The sequence below is a fragment of the Epinephelus fuscoguttatus genome, linkage group LG23, assembly GCF_011397635.1.
Source record: "Epinephelus fuscoguttatus linkage group LG23, E.fuscoguttatus.final_Chr_v1".
In the NCBI taxonomy this organism is placed as follows: domain Eukaryota; kingdom Metazoa; phylum Chordata; class Actinopteri; order Perciformes; family Serranidae; genus Epinephelus; species Epinephelus fuscoguttatus.
The window spans coordinates 28,972,039-28,989,557 of NC_064774.1; the positions used below are offsets into that span (position 1 = coordinate 28,972,039).

General features: G+C 41.8%; 1 protein-coding gene across 6 annotated transcripts in view; it reads right to left on the reverse strand.

The window, feature by feature from the left end:
- Positions 1-17,519, reverse strand: part of nrxn2b (neurexin 2b) — an 812,698-nt gene that overhangs the window by 459,047 nt on the left and 336,132 nt on the right. For all 6 annotated transcript variants that reach the window (XM_049567815.1, XM_049567813.1, XM_049567811.1 and 3 more), the window contains one exon: positions 6,994-7,295. In XM_049567815.1, the coding sequence (XP_049423772.1) occupies positions 6,994-7,295 (302 nt within the window). The remainder of the gene's footprint in view (positions 1-6,993; positions 7,296-17,519) is intronic.

The window sequence follows — 17,519 nt, forward strand, 5'->3', positions numbered from 1 at the left end:
CTCGCCTCCTCCAACTGAACTCTGCACCGGGAGCTGCACCTCCAGGCTATGCATACACTACTAAAAAACATGAAAAAAATCTGTTTGATCCATTCATTAATCCAATAGCCGCATCCAAGGTCCAATTATGGAAAGGAGATGTGCATGGGTGGGGGACTTAAAGAACATCAAGGTACAGACAGAGAGAGAGAGACAGCAGAGACAAGAGAAGGACAGATCATTCTGTAGGTGAGAGTAAAAAGGGAGCAAGTGATATAAAAGGGAAAATGGGATTGGAAAAAAAGGAGGTATTGAGTTCAGAGGTTTCTCTCTTTGGCTGCTGGCTAAGCTACTGGCCCAGTTCTGCGACACACTGGATGTTGAATCGTCTGGTTGTAAAGTCACACTGGGGAATTAAAAAGAAAGCTTGCTTCTGTTTTCTTCTTTTCGTAGTAAATTGTCATCTCTTCTCCATTGCTCGCCCAATCCTCCCACTGGTCTGATATTCCTTTAGTCTCAGATAGCGGCACTACACTTCATTTCCCACTCTCTCTTGTGTGCACAATCATTGTCTCACACACTCTTCTTCTCATCAACAAACAAAAACCACAGACATACAAGCGCACATTTCCTCTCTCCTGCCAGTGTGTGTCTCATGTTTCCTCTGACTGCCTGTGGTGTCCTGTGGGACGCAGATGCCTGTTACAGCGTGCAGATGGGCTGTTCTGTTGCGAGGCCATTTTGATTGTTCCAGTGATCATCTGCATGGAAAGTTAGCCCTCCAAGAATACATTATTATATGGATTAGTGTATTTCTGTATTCGGAAGCGTGGTATCCATGTTTTTTTTCCTGGCATTGCATTGCCATAATACCAACAAACCATGGACGAAAATCAAGCCATTAACAATATCACAGAGGTAAGTGAATGGGACCCAAAAACACCATTACAAAGCTATACTATAGTCAACTACAGAGCAGCAGGGTGACTCATCCGCCTGTCATGCATAGAATGTGATTCCTTTACAAATATTTTATTACTTTAAAGAGTAGCCATGGCTACTAAAAACAGATTTTCACCAATTAGTGGCACGCTGCTCCAGACATCACTGGGTGCATGCATGTATACATGGCAGACTTCACTGTGATTCTACAATGGCTACTCCATCTACCATGTCTAAAGAAAAGATGTTGCTTACTGCTATTGTACCCTTATAAAAGATTCCCACCAACAGAATTTAAACAATAGAAAACTTAAGTTGAAAAGGCTAGGAGAATTACTGCAGTCCCCTCCCTGTTTGTATCCTGTCTTCAGAATACAAAGTGTTCCAATCAGGTAGACACTATAGGGTTCCAACTGATATCTGAATAGGTATAAAAACTCTATCTCTGTCTATCAGTGCATCTCCCAAACCCAGGACAAAAAGAGGGTGTAATATGAGGGGCAGTGTTGCATGTATTTGATGCACTTGTCTGTGCTATGTACTTTACTTCTGTTTCTGCACAATGTATGTATTTTTATGCGGCAGCCTTTATGTCTCAGACAAATTTCCCTAGAGACAAATAAAGTAATTTTCAAAACTAAATAAAATAAGGGCTGACAAACTGAGTTCAACTAATCATGTTTCCTGGATTAATTCTTGATATTGGCCGGACTGGAGGAATATTAACCACAGCAGTATCCAATCATAACTAAGTTGGGCTCCAGACACAGGACAGTTGCTCCACAGTTGTTGATGCTGCTGTGTTTGCTGGTTGAACTTGTTAATGCTATGGAAATACTGAATATGCGCCAGGACAGAGAGCTGATAAAATAAATCTGCTGACTGCTGTTGGGTCTTTTATTCGATGCTCCCGTCTCGCTGCTGGCAATGATATCAGAACCTGTATGTGAATCTTATAAAAGCAATATGTTAACCAACAAACATGCATCAAGAGTCCCACAGAACATGAGCCTCTACCTGATCTGCACTTGCTCTACTGCTGTGCAATACACACACAGACACTGACTGATTGACTTTGAGTTAAGGTAATAACGGTAATGGGTAGGGGCATAATAACACAGGCGCCAGTGGTCTGTTTTTTTTTATATTTTCAATGGAATTGTGGCCGCCTTTTCCAGCCGTCAAAGCTAAAAGTTATCCCTACAAGGAATACAGCAGTGTGTGGATTAGTCCGCGTGTCTGCAGGGCTTCTGGAAAAATCAGAGCGGGATTTAACAAGATCAGAAAATCAATACTTGTAGAGCATACGGTACAGTGAAGAATGAGCAGTTTTTATTTAAACTAAGCATTGTGCATGAAGGGCTTTAACTGCCAGATTTATGCTGACTTGAGTGTCATTGCACACTTAATACTTGACCTATTTTTACAACGTGTTCTATTTTGGTGCTGTGTATCGGGTATATCTATCATTTCCCAAGACACCCTGACATGAGGGTTTCCATCTTTGTCTTTGCCCTTCTTCTTTCTGCAGTGTGTTTAGTGATCCCAGAGGAAGGAAAGGGCAAGCATGGTCACCATTGCTGAAGTCTACATGATGTCCATGATGGTAGATCATCATGTCAGGGAGAGCAGAGGGAGGGAGGAGGGAGGAGGTGAAGGAGAGACCCGTTGCTGCTTATGCTAACTAATATGTGCATTGAATCGCGTAGAACGGGTGGGGATATGCATTATAGGGAGAGTCTTGCACTGATGAGAGGTCAAGGCAAGTGTCCTTGGCTGCCTATCAACTGTACACCACAGGGATTAGCCAAACTCTTCAAACACACACCACTCTCCACATACACATTTGCAGTACTGCCAGATGCCACTAAGGGGAGCTCTGAATCTGTGATCATGTAGACATGGAGCCTACCCATTCCTCCCCCTCCTCTCGCTCTCTCTCTCTCTCTCTCTCTTGGCGGAGAGTCCCTATCACCTCACCTAATTCTGTCTGCTTCATTTTGTCCCACACAAAGCTGACAAATTCATAGGTTTTGTGGAGAAAGACGGCAAATATACACATTCAGAGGGAGAGAGAGTCAGAGAGAGAGAGAGAGATGGGCTTGTGAGAGCTCACAGGCTTTACTTATTTTGGAGCTTACTGATGCAGGGGTAGATATGCATGACGTTGCAAGACCCATTAAGAACAACAGACGGAGAGTGGATGAGACTTCGGAGACCACTGGGGCTGTACGATAACCTCAGCTGAAATCCAACGCTTGTCTTGTAGACTGCAGGCTATTTTTAGTGCAAGATATCATGTTAACTCCAACGGGAAGAGCAGTGGAAAACAAGAACGGTGTGTTTGTGTGGGGGCGCTGTTTACATTGGCAGCTGTATTAAAATTAGATCATGTAATTAACAGTAACCAACCAACTACAAGGGAGGGACAAGACGTGCAAGTTGATGGTTTGTTCATTGTCAGTATGGCCACGCACAGTCTGAAAAATAAAGTTATTTAGTAGAAAGGATGGAAATATTGTGATTATTTAGTGTTGGAAGGACATTGTGCACGATTTGATTGCTAAGACATTTGTTGATGTGAGTATACTGTATTTGGAAACTATAGGGTGTGGGCAAAATAGTAGGCAAAATACAGTGTGATCTAAATTAGCAACTCTGCAATAAATACAGTTTTATTCAGATTAAATTGGACATGTTTTGGTAGACTACAATGGAAGTGTTAGTCCAACTCTGGCCTTTTTTAGAGGGCATCTTTGTATAGAACAGCATTACATTATGAGGTGATCCTGTTATTTTGTCAATGCTTAGTAATCCCTTAATGAAGAATATTACCTCTAAAAACAGATATCTGCATATGTATGCAGAATCTGTACGCTATGGGATGAGAATTTGGCATTGGAAGCATCCTGGTTTTTGTTTGTAGTTTGTCTATAGTCCGGGTGGTATTAACCAATCACATTTGGGTAGGCTTTGGTTGCATGCAACAGTCCGTGTAGAGAACAAAAGAGTTGGAACATATAAGCTGAAATGCGATTTTGGAACCATTCGGCCATCATCGGATCTGATCATCTTAAATCTGCTATCACATGCAAGTATCTGTTTACGGGGCGTTGTATTTCTGTGAACAATCAGACTGTAAACCATAAGCGGCGCATAAAGGAAGAAGTCTTGGCCAAGACATCCACTGGCTTCACAGAAAGCCCTAAAATATTGGCCGTTGCTCCCAGAGGCTAAATGGTCATCAGATCGATAGCCGATGGGCTCAGAGATTGTATAAATCATACACAGAATAATGGTTTTGTTCTTTAATATTTAGCTTGCAGTGCCTGGCTGCTGTTACAGACACCATGTGCAGTTATTAAAAAAGCTCAAACAAAACATTTTTTTTTTTTCGATTTCTAATAATATTTTGACTTAAGTTTAGAAATCTTCAGTACTATACACATTTATACAGTATACTATCATACTATAACTATACTATATGAGGAATAATTTTATTGTGCATCAACATAGTTTTGCCCCATGATCAAAACAGTGTTATCTTATTTTGAGTGTTACTGATTAATGCTAAAATATGTCACATAATTCTCAACTTGTAACATTAAATAACTGCTAATGAGCACATTTTTTCCCCTTTTTTGTTACTTTCAGCTCATTTATATGTAAAAACAAAACAAACAACCAAAAAAAAAACTAACAGCTTTTTATTTGATAGAATAATAATCAAGTAATGCAAATAAAAAAAGAACCATAAAAAAATGTTAGTGTTTCCTACAGTGTTTGTTTGGTATGTGAGTTAACTGTGTGAATGCACGTGTGATCTCTGGGACCTTGAAGCATGGAAGTGCTCATTGATCAGCTGGGTATCAGCCCGAGAGTAAACACAGGGTCAGAGGTGGTCAATGTCATCGATACCTCTGTCCTCGTGTCTCTCAGTGGGGATGGACCGGGGTAAATCTAGAGAGCTCTTTAACGCTTAGGCCGCCTGTTATGTCAATTACAATGATCCACTGTGGATTCAAGCTGTTGTGATGTGAGTGAATGGAGATCACATGGACAGCACAGATTGTGGGTGGTTAGTTCTGGGTCGAGGCATGGGTTGAGTACAGTAGGGCTCACAAATAAAGTGAAATAACATCACCACCATTAGATGTGCCGTCTAGTTAGCAACAACTGTTTATAAGTAATTACAGAATGAAGTGATTTAAATGTGGATGGAGGATTAGATTTCTTGCAGAGCTCTCACTTATTATTTTTAAATGTAAATTCGAGTAAGCTCTTTACTTCAAGACACTCAAAACTGCATTGAACAAAATTGCACAAGTATTGTTTTGTAATGGTAGAACTGGTTGTGCTCCAAACTGACTAAAGTTGAGAGGTATTTGATTTTCCAGGCAGAATCCTTGCAGTAACAGCATTTTTTTTTTTTTTATCGGAAATGCCAGTGCAGACAGACAGACAGACAGTCAGATGGGTAAACAAGACAGGCATATAATAGTGTCTCCGTTTAGTATGTGTGCATGTGTTTTCCTAATGGTCATTACGGTGCAGTTGGTGGTAGGTGGGTTGGCTCATGCTGTAAATCTTTAAAACCGTGTTGGCTTCCCAAACTCATTAAGCTAGTCTCACTCTGCTGATCGCACACAGCTCGGCAGCATAACATATTTGATCCCCACGATGCATGTATATGTGAGTGTGTGTGTGTGTGTGTGTCTGAGATGCTGCATCTTGTGTGTGTCAGTGTGTGTATGATCATTTGGCCTTATCCAATCACAAGCACAGCATATGCTAATAAAACAGCAGCTCCACAAGTCTTGGACTATTTCCAAGTTACCACACTGAAATATATAATAATATTATTGCAAAATGACAGAAATTGCAGAGTCTGGTTGGCATGGAAATTTCAACCTATAATTTAACAGCACTTAGTTCACATTAAGAATCACTTTGCTCTCAGGTTTTTCTTCTTGGGTGTCTCAAAGCACAAGAGTTTGATGCTACTAGTTATCCCCCACCACCACCTTTTTGCAGATGTTTTTTGCAGGCGCACACAAAGAAGTTGATGCACTGTCTTTGTGTTAATGCATTCACATTTAGCTTTTTTGCATTCGGCGCCGCTTACAATGCCCATTATTAGGTCTGACAAGCCATTCATTCCAATTACTATTACCAAAAAAAAATGTGAAGGAGTAAGCACAGCTTGTGTAAGTGAAATTGATTGTATCTCACTGCCAGTAAATGCAACTGCCAACTGATGACCTGGTGCATCCAAACGTATTCAGAAAGCGTACTCTATGTACATGTGCTAAGAGCTTTGTTGTGCATGTGTGTATATGATAAAACAAAGTCGATGGAACAAGCACAGGGACACACCTATTCACACGCAGCCATCCAGGTTGCTGGGGCTCTTTTGTTTTCCATTAGCTACGATTAAAGGTTTGTAAAGATGTGTTGGGTAATTTGTTCAGAAGGGGTTTAAGTGCATTGTCACCTTTGATAAATTAGGGTGCATTCCATTTGTGTAGCCGAGTACATTATGTGCATACATACTGAGCGGAGCACTTTCTTCACTTGCTCATTAATAACAGCGCAAAACAATGCCCTTGGTAACACGCTAAATGTGTGTAGTTGCCTTTGATTGCATTATGATGTATGCATATGTTGTATTAACTATACATTCACTGTAATTGTGATTATAGTCTCATTTTCACTTGCACTTTGGTGTATTCTCACATTTTGCCTTGAATGACCTTTGAATATGAAGGTAAAATGTATCTTTGATCTTTAAGAAAAAAAAAAAAAAAACAAAGCCAAGAAAGAGGGAAAAAAACAGCACCAGCCTTCTGTTCAACGTCGACCTAGAAGAAAAAGAAACTTCTGTTAAGGTTGGGAGCGAGCAACAGGAGAGGAGAGAAAGAAGGTGAAACAAACACTCCCTGTGTGCTCTGTGTGCAGAGAGAAAAGGCGTAAAGATAGAGAGTCAAAAAAAGCAGCAGAGATAGGGTGGGTGGCAGACAGATTGGCCCCACTCCGCCCGCGGAGGCCCTGGATTACCCGGGCAGTGTTTACCTGGCGCAGGTTGCGGGTGACGCGCACGTCATGCCAGGCGTTGTCGTTGAACTTGCCGTTGACGGGCTCCACCAGGGCCTCGAACGCCCCCGAGCCCAGGTTGATGACCAGCCAGACCGCGCCGCTCTTCAACGAAAGATTTACGTAGTCTGCCGACTTGCCGGTGTGCAGCATGAGGCCGTTGCGTTGCAGAGTACGGAAGGAGAGCGTGATCTCATCTGTGCTGCTCTGGATGGGCGTCAGCGACAGGTCATAGCAGAAGAACTCGTTGCCCTTGAAGGTGGCTACTGACTCTTCCTTGCCTGGAGAAAAAAGAAGGGAAAAGAAAAAGAAAGGTAAGCTAAAGAAATACTATGTGGATGCAGACTTTTTTGTTGAGTTTTGGAAAAACCAAGGCAAAAAGTCCTTGAGCAGAACTCCTAAACACTGGTACTGCTCAGTTTCACTTAACCAGCACCAACACTGATGTAACACTCAATTACTTTACAGTGCAAGAATCCCATGGGTCAAATATTTTTGAAACCGATTAGCTGTGGTTATCGTTTCCAGAGCTACAACACTGATTGCTGCTGTAGCTCTTATGCATGCAAGATATGTTTTTACCATCAAAACTTTACGGGCAAAAATAGAATGTGTTTAGTTTAAAAAGAAATGAGCAACACATAATAATCTAACACATAAAACACCTTCAGTGTAGGGTGATGCATCTGCCACGGAATAATAGAGCAGTAAGAGAGTGTCTGAGAGTGGTATGGAGACAAAAAGTGGAGGGAATAACAGGAGAAGCATGAATGCCAAACAGAAAGGCAAAAAAAAAAAAAAAGGTGCTGACAACTTTGCTAATGCCTGTCAGTCCATCCTTAGCACATGGCCACCTTCCACTGCGGTGAGCTTCGTTCACACACTACCAGTCAAAGCAGCCAGTTTGTACAATGGACACATGTCAAACAGCAGCCTAACAGCAGCAGGGGAGTACAGCGTGTGCATCTGTCAGGAACTGAACAAACACCTGCAGCTGTCACAACAGAAAGTACCACCGCAACGAAACTCACAACAGTGACACCTCAAACGCATGTGTCAAGGTGTGGACACTGAAGCCAAGGAGCATAGGATTAGCTTTAATCTAGTTCTCCATATTATTCCCTATGATTATATTTACATACAGCCTATTTTATTTAATCTTTCTGCTATCACATGCTGATTTTTCTGGATCATATCTTGTATTTCTCCTCTTAATCACATCACTTTTGCTACTCATTTCCCTATTGGATCAATGGTTTCATCTACAGTATGATAACATTAACTAGAATTACTGCCTTGCAGCTGTATGCCTCTGTTAACCAGACAAGTAGCAGTTAGAGTTCACATCCATATGTAGCCACGACAGTAGACAATCATTTAAATATGAATGTTGCTGCAAAGAAGCTATGAATTCTACAATGTGGATGCTTCACACACATCTTAAACCCACCAGCACAGAAGATCGATACAAACAGCACAGTTTCAAGGTGGACACCCAAGATTAGTGTCACCAATTCAGTATCCGACCAAATGTTTTGGAAAAACATTATGATGTCACAGTGAAGTTGACCTTTGACAACCAAAATCAAATCAGTTTCTTCTTGAGTCCAAGTGGATGTTTGCGCCAGATTTGAAGAAATTGCCTCAAGGCCTTCTTGAGATTTAGTATTCACAAAAACAAGATGGACCAAAGGTCACAGTGGCCTTGACCTTTGACCACCAACTTCTAATCAGTTCATCCTTGGGTCCAGGTGGGCATTTGTGCTGAATTTGAAAAAATTCCCTCACAGTGGTCTTGAGATGATGTGTTCACGAGAATGCCATCGACCAGATCACAGTCACCCTGATCTTTAGCCTGTGACCAACAAAATCTAAACAGACATTTGTGCCAAATTTGAAGAAATCCCCTTCAGGGGTTCTTAAGATAGTGCATTCACAATAATGGGATGGACAGACAGACGGACGGACAGACAACCCAAAAACATAATGTCTCCAGCCACAGCTATCGCCAGCGCAGAGGCATACAAAGGATGATCCTTGAACTGAATATCACAAATCCTACAATACAATATGTGGTACGAATCAGCGTCTTCTTGGTGCCAATAAAAAGCAAAAGATACACATGACACCACCAATTACAGCGAGATCTCTCAACTCTCAAATAACTCTTCCCCACTCAGTGGTTATACAAATCATGTTTCCCAACATGAACTGTGATCTGAAGTGACACTCCACTTCCTGAGTTCATTTTTCCCCTCCTCACCTCTGTTTCCCTGGGGAGGGACCAGATTGAAGAATCAGCCTCAGGTAATGAGGTTTAGGGCTGAAGCAGGAAAGAGAAGGGGGCAAACTCAAACCGCCAAGAGGCCCCCATATGGGTGGATCATCAAATCTAGTTTATCCTGAAGTTCCATTACAGCAAGATCGCACCGAGACCCCGGTGCATTTCCCTGGGGACAGAGGCTGGGGCTGGCCAGAAGGGGTGGTCCGTTGGCAGACAGACTGAAAGCCAAATTTCATGAGCGAGCGAGTTCACTGCTGGAGCAATCTTAGGTGAGAGGAGAAGAGTGGAGATGGATAATAGTGTGTCCATGTCATAGCTGAGCACTTCATACTGAGATACGACCATGGACAGCCTACATAAGGCAAATTGTACTATTTCATTAACACCAATTTATTAATGAATAAATGCTGCATCAAAGTCATATGAAAAGGAAAAACAAAGCTATACTGAGAGGCAGAAAAAGTGCTGTGTTAAGTGACATACTACCCACTATACTTTTGGAACATTAAAGGGGATGACAGAGCTCACTTTGAGACAAACACAGCTGCATATCATGGGTGCATGCACTCACATAAAAGAAAAACATTTCATGTGTGGGGAGGAAAAAAAATGGGGAAGTGAGGGACGAATGGCATCCAGACAGAGACAGCTACTTAAAAGACCATTTTGGCTGAAATCAAAATTTAGAGCAATCTCAACTGAAGTGTGAATTGTCATCGAAAAAGGCATCAAAGGAGGACGAGAAAGAGATGAAGGGGAAAAATGACACAGAGGAGGCAAAAAAAAAAAAGCAAATCCCCCCAAGAGCAGCCTCCTGGCAGTGCCTGCGTTGCTGATGTAGGAAGAACAAAAGCGTAGCAAATGGACCACGGCGACCATTTTCAATTATGTATTAAGTTGGACCCCTTCCCAAAGTATGGGCTGTTTAACGGTAAGCAACAAACAGCTCGTGATTGCTTCCATGAGCTCAGCGAGATGGAGCCGTGTGTGATGGAGAGGCACGAGCTGCAAACAAAAAACTTTCTTTTGTTCATGTCTGTTTAATGAATAGAAGGCTGAGAGGAGGAGATAAAGCTGGAGAGGATCAGGGAGTGACAGAAGAGAACTAGAGGGGAGAAGGTTTTCACTGTTGCACCCGTCAGTCTGGTCGCGATGCCAGCAATGCCCCTTGGTAAATTATTTTAAATTATCAAAGTGAAAAAACTATTGACAAGCCAGTATTACACTGTTTTGTTATCCAAAAAGTGACACTGATCCATCTCATATTACGAGTTGGGTAAAGTCATCCTGTGTCTCCTGTATGCGGCAGGAAGTTGTCGTTCCTCCTCCACACTGCAGGGCACTTTAAAGGTTTCCCAGGAGAGAAAGGAGGATCACTTCAGCTTCGACTTTCAAGACACGTAAACTAATATAAGGAATTCAATGAGAACCCTTCAGCTCCATTGAATATGTGCTCACACTATACATCTGTTCCTCCTTTTACATCTACTGTACATCTCTATCTCATTCTCTCCCTCCCATGGTAGCACTTTTGTGATTACATGCACATACACACTTGGAGTACCGGTGTACGCTTTTCACTCAGATCAAATCTCTTTCCATAAAGCCCAAGAGCCACCACTGTAGCCAGAGGTAAGACAAGACACACAAGCACACAGCAGAGACTTAAGTGCTGTCAAGGTCTCAATTAACCTCGCAGAAGGCCCTGACTACATTACAGAAATGAGTCATTTGAAATTTAGCCACCCCTAACAGCATCTTTATTATTAATTAAATGCTGAGTTCCGCTGGTATTTGATGTCATTGCGTTTGGTGGACAGACCTTTAGTGCTGGGTATTTTTTGGGGTCAAACATTATACTCGCTGCATCTAGGCAGAGCAATCTAACCAACAATTGCTTCATGACTAAGCAGATGTAATGAAGTGTTTATCATCTGCCCACATGTATCCAGCAGCGGCCTTTTATGATGCTGGCACTTCAGGCTGCTTCTCCTACGCGTCAGATTCATAAGTTCGGTGGCTTAAAAATTATACCCATGCAAATGCCACAAAGAGAAAATGGTAAAAAACAGACTGAATGATTCCCCTGATACAAAATGGTATTGTTGGAGCTTTTGGTAGTAGTGTAAGCACAGTTCTTTCTGTAATATCTAAACATAAACCCCTACCAGCTTTTGAAGTGTTGCTCTCTGGCTGACATCTGATTTCTCTGGAAGAATAGAGTTTCAACCCAGGAATCAGTACAAGATCACAACACCTTATATTTCAAATGCTCCAAAGTGTGCTCTGACATGGCTCCCTATCCACATCAAATCAGAGTTTAAGGTGCTTCTGATCACTTACAAAATTGTAAAAATACCCATGTTCAGTGGCTGAAACAGCGATGACTCACTAAAGCCCTGTTTCCACCAAACACTTTCAGTATGGTACCTTTGGAATCAAAACTAATCTTCAGACATGGTACCAAGACCCTAGCGTTTCCACCATGAACAGTACCCTTAAATGTGGGCGGGGTTGTTGTCACTCACTGCTAAGTCCAGCTCTAACTTTATTTCCTCATCATCACAGATGGAAGTCTGCACCCTGTTTATAGTCTACAATACAAGGTTGCACGGCAACAAAATAAAACAGGCAGTGAGTCTCTCTCCGTAGGATATTCAAAAATGGCAGGTTTAGTCCTTCTCAGGCAAGCTCGGGGGTTTAGTGTTGCCATAGCCTGACGCTCTGCAACGCTTTTTTTTTTTCCCTTGTCCTCAAGTGAGGATTAGAATATATGCCATTCACATAACCCCACTGAAATTAATATAAACACTTTTAGATCCACTCATTACTAAAAGTGTATGTCATATAAAAACTAAAGTATTGGTCAAACTTGTCATATGGAATATTTAAGGTGTGTTGATTGAGTCATGTCTTCACCTCATGCAGTAAAATTACAAGTTAACATTCCACCTTAAAAGGTGCCGGCAGTCAGCCCAGTGAATTATTTTTTTTTTTCTCGGTGTACAGCTACTGTGAGGGGCAGTAAAACATTATTTCATTTTATAGTCACAGTCTATTAATAAAGCTCTCAACAGTATGAACAATAGTTACATGAGCCTTAAAACCAGCCACAACTCAGCCCAAAGCACCGTCCGCTATCAACCAATTAACAGACTGCAGTTTTCATAGCTCTTCCATTTAGGACCAGATCTGTGTTCTAGGCACTCCAACAGAAGGGGTACCAAAAAATGGGAACAGTACGGAACGGTAGTGGCAGTGGAAATGAAAAAAAGTACCAAACTGAACTGTACCGTACCGCACTGCTTGGTGGAAACAAGGCTTAAAAAAGCAACCAGCTATGTTGTTTGTTGGTCTTGAACAATGTTCTGCAGCTTGGCAGGCATCTTGCCTAAGTGTCACACTATTCCACTTAGTCTCTTACACAGACGCCGATGACGTCAGCACGCTGGCTGACTCTGTCATCTGTGGACATTCCCATAAGAAAGTTGTAATAGAACTAGCGCTGGCTCCCAGTGGCAGTGATGCGATTGGATCCAAATCCGTGTACTTCCGTACTTCCTCGACCAACGGCTGATTAGCTTTGCCTTACACCTGCCTACATCGGAATTGCTGTTCCCTGAATTGTTGTCTGTAGTACAACAAAAAAGGAAGTGTTCAGTGCATTGCAAGAAGAGATTAAAATGGATATGATTTCATTTGATTCAGCTACTTTGCAGAGCTGCAATGTCTCTGTTACATGTAACACACGTGCCATATCTATGGCAGCGCCGTCACGTGGTCTGGATATCCCCGCCCATTTCTATTACAAAATGAAAGACGAATGTCCCCAGACTCCCATTCCGAAGTACGGGAGGCTGGTCACGCAAGACTATATTCCACCCTGTCCACTGTCCCCTCCATCTCCAGATGACAATGTAGGCACTTGTATGACATAACTTTAGAAACCTTGATATCATATGTATAAAACACAAAATGTACAATGATACAATGTTGCCACTTTACATGGCTCTGATCACTTTGTGTATTTTAAGCTCACATAATGTACAAATACACATGTGAGGCTAAAAGTGGGACCTATTTGCACCAGTAAACTATCTTTAAATAGACTACACTAAATACTATCCTCCTAACCCCATGAATAGCCCTTCTCAGGGTCTTTTGCTCTGGCTTAAGTTTGGTAAATATTTTAGTGTTATAGTCTCATTGGAAAGGGCTGAATTTCTCTAAGATGTCAGAATGAAGGATATGATACGACCAAAAGGATATGATGCACAAGGCAACCATATGGTGAATAACATAGATTTATAACAAATATCTAATAATAATGTGCAAAGTATGGTACAATGATCAAATGACAAAGAAAGACTGAGGGAGCTCTGTTTAAATAAAAGTTAACATAAAATAGTTCATTAGTCCAGATTTGTAACTAAACCTTGACTGAGAGACTATGTGAAGTGCCATCACACCCATATATTGTCTGGACACACTCAGGTTGTTGCTAATATATGTGCATATGAACGCATAATCATGTTATAAATACAGTAGTTGTAGTCTACTCTCACCTTTGACACACACAAAGTAACGGAACACAGCCCCAGAAGTGACTGGCAAACAAGCAAGACAAAGACAGGCCGGCACTGCACAGCTAACGTTTCCAAGACAGACAGACTTGGGAGATGCAATGTTTGCCTAATTGCTGTTCCCACAATTCACTCTCATGATGTTATTTTCTCTTTTTGTCACCAGAAGGACAATTCTGCTTCATACATTCATTGAAATTGCAAACACCGACACCCATTTTGACATGAGCAGTACGTGGGGCCCTTGTATTATTTGTGGATCCCTACCCAACTTGTGTAGTGAGCTTGGGACATTTCAAGTGCTCATTGGGAGGGCTAAGCAGCCGCTCAGTTTGCTCATGTGCCAGGCTGGCTGCTCATCCTCTCTTTTCACTCAGACTCCTCTTTGCTGGACCAGCAACCATCCTCTGGGACCTCTCTCAGTCTCCCCTGATTTTCTGTGCCTCATTTTAGATGCTTGCGTCTGGATTTTAATCCTCCAGGAGATTCAGCCTCTCCTCATGTGTCCTATCTGTTTGGCAACACCTTTTTCTTTCTGCGCTCTGCCTTTATATGTTACACAAAGTGGATTCAATCACCTCAACGGCCACTGCCACCTCTGTCACAATCATGCTATCAGCAACAGCAAAGCACTTTGCTGTTGCAGTCATTGTGTCAAGCAGCTTGCTCTCTGCAGCCCCTGGCCTTCGATGTTCATTGGCAAAGCTTCAGTTCTGTGAGCTACACAGTGAGAGCGAAGGGGAAGGAGAGACAGAGGAAGAGGACGGAGCTCCGGCCTCAGTGGAATCAATGGCATTGACTTGGACCACCACACACTCCAACCCACACACAGACACAAGCACTGTGCACGAGCCACAAGCCAAGTATGAGCATCAGGATGTGTGAACAAGTATGTAGCTTGCCTGCAACAGCAATGCCATGAGTTATGATCTATTGATATTTATAACAAGTGTCCCCACTCTGGAAAAACACAGCATCATAAATGGTGATAAAGTGTCACAAGAATACAAATACAACGTGTTTGTCAATGGTGCCCCGAAAGTGCCATTTTAGGCCGTTCTTTGGTGGATATTACAGTAATAAAAGCGCAGTGCAGCATGTGTTATTAAATTGGATTCAGCTCAGACTGAGAGAGAGGGAGAGCAGGTTTAATAAGATGAGCTGCATGAATAGCTCCATCCAAACTTGTGTGGTGCATTAGTCAACGCATAATGAACCTTAACATACTGCTTTTTGGCCGATTGGATTACATATTGGGAGTAATTAGGTAGTTTTAGGCGAATTAGAAAAGAGAGAGTGGAATAAGACAAGTGTGTGCATGTGTGCATGTGCATGTTAAAACATCTGAAATCTATGACCACATGCTGGCAAATCCACTCGTCACATCACATTACCTCGGCATTCTTACACACACAAACACACACGCATACAAACACACCCACATGTGCATATACAGTCACCCTCTATTAGCTTCCGACGAGTGCCATCCACCCCGCAGAGAGAGTATCAGACGGCTTTAGAGGAGTGATTCAACAGCGAGATGAGAGAGAGCGGTGGGAAATGTATGGGGCATATGAAAGCTTTGATGCTGCTTCATGAATCAAACAGGCCTGCTGGGTCCACAGACCGGCTAGTGTCCCGAGCTAGCTCCGAGGCACATGGAAAGCCCTGTGAACTGCTGGGGAAATTGTTGGTTTGCTTATTAAACGCTTGGCCAGTGATAAAGAACTTGCACACGTACAAACGCTCGCAAAAAATCCCACACCACATAAGTAAATAACTAGACATATGAATATGAATATACCAATTGAACTCCTGGGCAATGATAAAGAGCTCTGGGACACATACAGCATATTCCTCTTATATACACAACTGTTTAGCATGTGGCGAACCAAACGAAAGAGATCAAAAACAGACAGAATGAAAGAAGAACAAAAAGCAAGACAGAAAGAGGACAATGACCGAGGCAAAGCGAAGAAAAGAGGACAGGACAATGTAGATTTTTGAAAAGTGGGGCGAGTTCCAGTGTCACATGGTGGTGAGGTGGGGTGCTGAGGAACTGCTGAAGTGGGATGATTGATCGATTGCTCAGATCTCCGTGCCCCCGCCCAGCTTTATGTTTCACTCCTCATGGATTTTACCTTCGCCGTCTCCTTCACACATAAATCTGAACTGTCACCGTTGCTTAACAAAAACACATATGGTATTCAAAGCTTGGACAAAAGCAAGAATGTTCAAAATTGCTTGAAGATACATTTTCCTTCAGCTGGTCAGAACTACCTGTGTACAGAATATGTAATGGTCATCAAACCTGTATGAACAGCCTTCAAAAAATTGATATTATAGGATTTCAGTCCAATGCAGTGCTGTTCACCCCTTAAATGTAAACTATGATGAATGTTTAAATACATATACAGTTTATATTATTTAAATTGCATTGATCTTGATACTGATCCATGATCTAGCTGTACTGGACCATACACCAGAAGACTTTGAAAAGACTAAAGTCTGACAGCCTCTCACATCTTAAGACAGTGTGAATTTTTAGTCACACACTATAAGATTTAGCAAAGATTTGCATCTTTTAGTCACTATTTGCAAGACTATAACTAGATTCTAGCTCCTGGTGAAGAATATTTCGCCAAACTCCAACTGAGAAAATTAGAATTTGAGTTTCCATATGCATACGCAAAATCTCATAACTCTAGAAACACAGGATAAAAGGTGTCAGGTTTTGATTCTATTAAATTTGGCATCAATATAATCTACAAAGATAAGCCGTATTTGCATAAAAACTTCACATTTTAGATTATGTGGCCACCAAAAATATGTGCTGGTTGGAACTAAACACACACTCTTGTTCACTCCATATCTCCACCAGTTTCTTGGCCTTTGCCTCAGTTAAAGCAAACTGAGACTTATTCATGTTCTTGCGCCTCCCCGGACCCTCCATGTTTACTGACTACCCAGTTTGCTGCTTCTTGTTTGGTGCTGGAGAGAGTGCAGCTATTGGTTGTTGACAATGTTTGCATTACTGAACTTCATAATTTGCATGAGTCAAAACTAAAAAATTGCAATATTATTAAATGTTTGATTTTGTCAGAACATCGACAGAAGAAGAAGAAGAAGAAGAAGAAAGAGACTGACTCAGGCCAGCTCGAACTGAGGTTTATGACCACCTTACACCAAACATTCGAGATCACAGGAGTGCGCACCACCTGAGCTTAAACTCTTATGATTTTATTCTGACACTGGAAATGTATCTGTGTTGTCTGTGTGAATTCTGTCTATTGGAAAGTTGTTTGGTGTAAGGCTGGCTTTACACTCTATTATTTTGCTCTGTACTGAGCCTTACATGTAGGTCTTAGCCCCACACTATAGCCTTGTTGAGGTGAAAGACATTAGGGGAAATGCTGCATTAGACCGTCAGCATTCTTTAGTTTAATCTTGCTAAACAGAAATGTGTGCTTTGACCCTGACCAGAATGTAAACAAGGATATTGCGGCACCAGGTCTGTCAGAGTTAAACTGGGCTTTCTTTTTTCTTTTCTTCAACATCAATATTATATACTATTAATAGCATAAGGAATGTGCATGTATAACTTAAAAAAACAATTCCCCATTATCTGCAACTTCTAT